General features: G+C 47.4%; 1 protein-coding gene across 1 annotated transcript in view; it reads left to right on the top strand.

Annotated features, from left to right (window-relative positions):
- Positions 1–350: 350 nt before the first annotated feature.
- The window catches only part of LOC148057082 (uncharacterized), a 36,245-nt gene continuing 30,595 nt past the window's right edge, over positions 351–6,000 (top strand). Inside the window, exons 1-3 of the mRNA XM_087745646.1 lie at positions 351–398; positions 590–899; positions 2,283–2,400. Coding sequence (XP_087601772.1) covers positions 734–899; positions 2,283–2,400 — 284 coding nt within the window. The 5' untranslated portion in view covers positions 351–398; positions 590–733. The remainder of the gene's footprint in view (positions 399–589; positions 900–2,282; positions 2,401–6,000) is intronic.

Below are 6,000 nucleotides of genomic sequence, written 5' to 3'. Positions count from 1 at the left end.
ATGTATATAGAATTGTAATACTGCTACGTATGTGGTGCCAACAGCAGTTTTGAGCGCAGTGTGTTGAAGCTTATGCAGTTCTTATATTTCATGCTGCTGGGGTGTTTTGGTCCGAACACGATCTGTACTGTGTCTCTTCTGGCGCTGGTTTGCTAGGGGGGGCTGGGCTGCGCTCGTGTGGCATCTCGCCCCTCCAGTGGCGCTGAAAGCGGCTGACCGTGCTGGAAGAAGAGGGAAGGGCAGGTGCTGTTGCTGTGATGGGGTCTGTCCCACAGGGGTGGAGGAGAGGGGCAGTACCATGTAGTGAGTACTACTCGCCGGAATGAGACTGCCCAGGGACAAATCCTGGGCTTGCAGTAAGGTCAGATCCAGGTGCCGAAGGCGCTCCTGAGGATAGAGTGAGTGGTACACCAGATTGACTGCCTGTAGAGCTGGGCAATCTCTTGTCGAAGAACAGTAATGGTGTTGTGATTGTACTGTTATGCACATATATTTCTACTGCTTACGTTGCATTACTTACATTTCTATTACTTACGTTACTTACTTTACATCTTACATTAAGATACTGTATTTCCTGTAAATCCTACAGCCTAGCTTAAGTAAGCTGTCTGTCCTCACTAAGACTGTCAGCCCCTTACCCTTTGGTTGCCAGAAGAGGTACGCTGTCAGTGGAACTCGTTTGCCCCAGGGCACGCAGGTTGTCTGCTCGGCAGCTGGCGCCACGGGGCAGCGGATGCCTGCCTGGGCGTGGGAACAGCAGAGCCGAGGCACTGGCAGGGGTAAATCCTGCCGGGGGAGTGGACCCCTGCCAAGCACAACACCGAGCAACGCGTTTGACAGCGCGTGTCTGAAGAGAGGAGTGTGGGACCAGGAGGAACGTGGTCCTGCGGAAGCATCAGGTAAGCTTACCGCTCGGGGCTGTGGTACAGGCCTGTGCCTGGGTGGGAGTGAAACTCTCTCGGGTAGTCTCTGAAGTCTCCTGGACTTGTGATCCAGCTGCCCAGGTACAATACAGGTCGCGGGTGCTCAGGAGAGTTAGTGGAGTCTTTCCTGCTGCTCTGGGTAAAGGTACTATAACTTCCCTTGGCTGGACAGATGTGATAACGGGAGTAAACCCAGATCTGCAAATAGTTGGCAAAATTAATTCTTTATATGAACCAGCACAAACCTTCTCTGACCCATGGTTGTCTCCAGGCACTGCCCTGGCTTCCCTTTCCCCGGCAGCCTGGGGTGTTCACCGGGCTTTGGGCTCCACTGCCCTCCTGCTTTCTCCCGTCACAATGTCTCATCTCTTTATGGTTTCTTTTGCCTTGGCTTAACCTTCAGAAGCTATGTTCCTGCTTCTGCCTCATTCCCAGCAGCCTTTTCTGAATTTCCAGTGTTAGTCTTTTCCTCTTGCGGTATTTTTTTGTTCTCCCAGCAGGTACAAATCTGAGCGATGATAATTTTTATCCCAACGTGAGCTTTTTCCTGTGTTGCACCAGAGCACGCATCAGAAAGGAGCTCACAGCCCGCCCCTTGCAGCTCTCTTGGCCGCTGTGGCGCAGTGAAGCCTGCCCTTCCTTCGTCAGAGAGGTGCAGCCGCAGGGCCTCTGCCTCCACAGCGAGCCGTGGCACCCGGGGCCCCGCTGGCAGCCTCCCTGTGCTTTGCTGCTCCACACCAGGCGTGTTCGCGTGGCGAGTTTGGTTCACAAAAGCCTCCCGCTGGACTTCAGCCCTTGCCAGCTCCGCAGCTCTTCCAGGGCTGTGGGGTGTATGGCAGAGGCTGAGAGGCTTCCCTGTGGCTGAGAAACAACCGGTTTTGAAGGCTGGCTGCTGAGGCACCCTTCCTCTTGCAGAGCCCCCGGTGGCCAGGACTGTCTGCCAGTTCCCGGGAAGGTTTGTCGTTGGGTTGTCTTAGGAAGAGTAACGATTCTTGGAGTCGCTGCCGGGTCGCTGAGTGTGCTGAGTAGGGATCGGGTTTACTTCAGGTCTGAAGCATCGAGTTCTCCATTGGACATGGCACAGGGAGGTGGCACGAGGGCATTCTTTGGGTTATAGGTTTTCTTTCTAAACCACCTGTTTTCTCAGGAGCATGAAGCTCTTCCCTCTCTTGCCTCCCGTTTGCCTGCACCTTTCTTCTTCTCTAAACACACACACCCCCCCAGCCCAAGTTTCTGTGCTTTAAGTGTTTGCCCTGATATTTCTGGCTGTGTGTCCGAGTTCCTGTTAAGGAAATTCCCCCCCCCCCCCCTTTTTTTTTTTTTTCAAATCAATCAAGACAGTTTTCTTCATTCCTTTAGGTGACATGAGTTTAGCTTACCCTGATTTGAGTCAGCTAGGGCAGCATTCAAATGTACGAGCACAACTTCATGTTTTCTTCACTTCTACAGTTCATTCCGGAATGGTAAGCCCAGAACGGTGAGTCTTTATTCCTATGGTTAAATTAATAGGTGATTAACGCCACACGCAGTTTCTACTTTCGTTTTTAGGAAAGAGTTTGAGAGGTAACTGTTAAGTATGGGAAAGATTAACCCTGACAGGGATTTAAGGGAAAGCTGTGATTCAGTTGTTTCCAGAGGACGCTTTGAGCGCTAGATATCTGTTTGTTCTGAAGGATTTTGTGGTGTGTGAGTGGTTCCCTCATGGAGGCAAATAGACCACCTTTTACCTCTGTGAATTTTTCAAATCGACAGTTCCTGTTTACAAGTACTTCTGTGAAAAATAAGAAACCTCTAGTAATTTATTTCAAGTAAGGAAACCTAAACACCAGTTATTCTGCTGATAAGTCGTTACCACTGCTGGAAACCATTAATTTCTCTAGCTGAAAAGGGCAAAAATGTCAACCAAGCTATAGTAACAACAGTCAGAAAAGGCAAGAGATTATTCGGGTTTATAAATGGCTGCAAGTATATGCTCTTCTGATTTTTCTGGAAAACAGCTACTAAAGTGTGTTTTCGGTTGCATTTTCTGCCAGTGAGCTTTTTACAGTTTTCAACTCGCAATCATTGTTAATCCCAAATAGCGAAATGTGAATGAAACCTGTACTCTGATTTTTCTGAGCGAAGGTTTGTGTGTCGCTTTCTTCCACTGTTTTCAGTGTCACTTACAGATCACGAAAAACAATGTAGTTAAAAAGCACTGCACGTGTTTCTCGGGACTCAAGGGCCGGTTTCTTTCCCTGTTCCCATGTAAAGAAAGAGCAGTAGGGCCTACTGAATTCGCCAAAGGCAGGTTTGGTACTCCCATAGCTCTGGGATAGCTGGTGTTTCTGGCTTAGGCCAATGCTGCTTCACGTTCACACAGTTGTTTTGTTTCCTTTTCAATGCTGGGATCAAACTAGTGAAAAAATGTGGGCTGTTGCTGGGAAGTCCCTTCAATAACTCTGCACCATTTGCATGACAATGTGTTGTCCTGCCCTGGTCGCCTCCCTCCGCCAGCACGTACCTTGGCAACAGGACACGGCTCAGCAATGTTCGCTGCACTAATGGGATGTCTGTGAGTGTCCTTTTCTTGCTTCCCAAGGATTCCTGGACATACTTGCAGCTGGATAAATGATGGCTTCCCTCTTTCCTCTCCACCCTCTCCTGCTCTGGGATAAATTTTACTTCTGGTTAGAAATCTATAACCCTTGTAATGAACAGTGTTGCTGACTAGTGTGAGTTCTTCCCTGTTGCCACAGGATTTATTGAAGACATTAACCAGCACAGATGCAGTAACTGGAGCTGGATCAATATAAAAGGTTAATGTTAATGGCATAGCAATACGTACTGGATATGACGATAAGCAGTAGCGTTGTCCTACAGGCCTTGGCCGCTAGAGAAGTACTGGCAGTTAATTTCTGGAGGCTTGCTCGGTGCTCGGGACAAAAGGACCTGAAGTGCAGCCTGTTACATCCACCTCTGAGCTTGAGATGCTGGGTGGCAAGTAATTACGTGGGCTGTGCCTGAGGCAAGAGGTGTACCGACATTAAAAGATCACCTGAGTTTTCTAGCGAGTGCTGGTTTTACAGGCTAATATTTTATTCCCTTTCAGGCTGCTCACTCAAGACCCCTTTTCAGGTCAGAATTCTCCTTCTTCAGAGCCAGAAAGGGGCTTTCAAGTTTAGTGCAGCTGTCAGGGAGCAATCTTTTTTACAGCTCCTTCAAGTTCTTTATGATGCAGATGAATAATTTCCGTAGATCCTGAGCCCTGTGTTATGCCAGAGTGGGAAGAGGGTGGCTGGTGTTTTGAACTGTAGAAGCTGTTGACTGACTGGGTGAAATAACCAGTGACAGCCATTAAAAATTAATCAGGTTAAATGAATTTAGGAAGGATTCAAATCTCGGATCAGTTCTGATGGCGGAGGCATTTGAGATTTGCAAGAAAGGGAGTGGAACCATCTCTCAGTATAATATATGTTAGTGGACACTGGGGCACACCAAAAGCTGTTGTGAAATACAGGCTGTAAAAGAGCTTGCTTCTTTGTGAGGTTTTTTTTCAGTGTTGTTGTTGTTTTTATGGAAAAAACATAGCATCTTCCTTTTCCTTAAAATAAAGTCCATCCCATCGTTGCTCAGCTCTGCTGATCTTGGCAAAACTAGGACTATAAATTGATAAATTTTCAGAAACTGCTGGTATAGTAATACCTCTCTTTTGTATTGGGTATTCCATTTACAGCTCAAACTCATGCTACACATACCTCCTTAGGCTCCACTTCAGTAGTTATTCCTGATAACTTTCTTCAGCAGTAGAATCAGGTCTGGATTCTCTTGTTTTAGTATTCTGCAATTATGCCACACGGTATCTGGAAAGCAATACAAGAGCAATATTTTAAAATAGTATCTAGCTAGTTTCAATTATGCTAGGATCTCAAAAACACACATGATAAACAAATAAAGCCCTTACTAACAAATAACATTCCTGTGACGTGCAGAGAGGTGACTCGGTGTTTCAGTGGCCCTGAATTCCAAGTAGTATTACACTTGGGAGTGTTGTGGAATGACCTGGGAACAGACAGCTGCTGGAGAAAGCCTTTAGTTTTTTGGAATTCACCAAACGTGAGTGTTGCAACTTTGATGCTGCAGGAACACCATTTCACTGGTGTCTAGCTCTTACATAGTACTTTTGACCCATAAATCTTAGTGGTTTTTGTGAGAATAGAGTAGCCGATCCCCCACCCTTTCGAGGGAGACAGAGGCATAAAGCGGTGAAATAGCTTGCCTGGGGCAGTGGGAGAGCAAGGCATGCAGCTCTGCTGTCCTAAATCCCAGCCCCGTGTCCTACCTGTGAGCCTGTAATACAGTTACACTTCAAACAAAGATGGACGTATGTGGGGAGTGGTGTAGAGCTGAGCACGGAGGCAGTTTGCAGAGGCATTTGGGGCCACAGCCCATGGCACTTACTCCTGGCACAGGATACCATGGTGGGACTGTTAGCGGACAGCAGTGGGCGGTTACGATAATCCCTTTTTGCACTGATGTACGTGCAAGGTTGAGAGTGGGGGGAACAACTCCTCAACCTCTTCCTGCCCGGAGTGGGGAGCGGGCTGGGCCTCTCTTCCTTCCGCCATAGAGCACCAGGGAAATGGAGCCTGACTTTGTCTCGGAGCTTCGTCTGCCTGATTTTGCTCTTGCGGGGCACACAACTCTCTACTCCTACCAGCTCAGAGCAGATTGCGATGTGGTCTCCTACTGTTATCTTGTCTTTCTGTGTATGGCAGCTTCGGATGTAGCAAAGGTGGATATAAAAAGCAGGAAAAGTTAGGGGCTTGGCCATGTTGTACAGTTGAGACGCTGTCACTTCTCAGTTTTGAAACTTCTTGACTTACAAGTTCTGTTGTAAAATACTACACGATAATCCCCTCAATTTAGCTGCCTAATATACAGGATTCTTCTTAAAGCATAGGTAAAGCCTAGGTTTTGGTGATCTCTGGAAATTGTGTCTTCCCCTCTTAACAAATACCAGCACCTTCTGCAGCTGTGTAATAAAATTCTCAGGGCCATAAATTGGTCTAGTAAGAAATTCTATTTCAGATTAAGG

This window comes from Nipponia nippon, unplaced genomic scaffold (assembly GCF_047370975.1).
Source record: "Nipponia nippon isolate SJK-2023a ecotype South Korea unplaced genomic scaffold, ASM4737097v1 scaffold_10, whole genome shotgun sequence".
NCBI classification, from domain to species: Eukaryota; Metazoa; Chordata; class Aves; order Pelecaniformes; family Threskiornithidae; genus Nipponia; species Nipponia nippon.
This window is presented reverse-complemented; position numbering and strand designations above follow the sequence as displayed.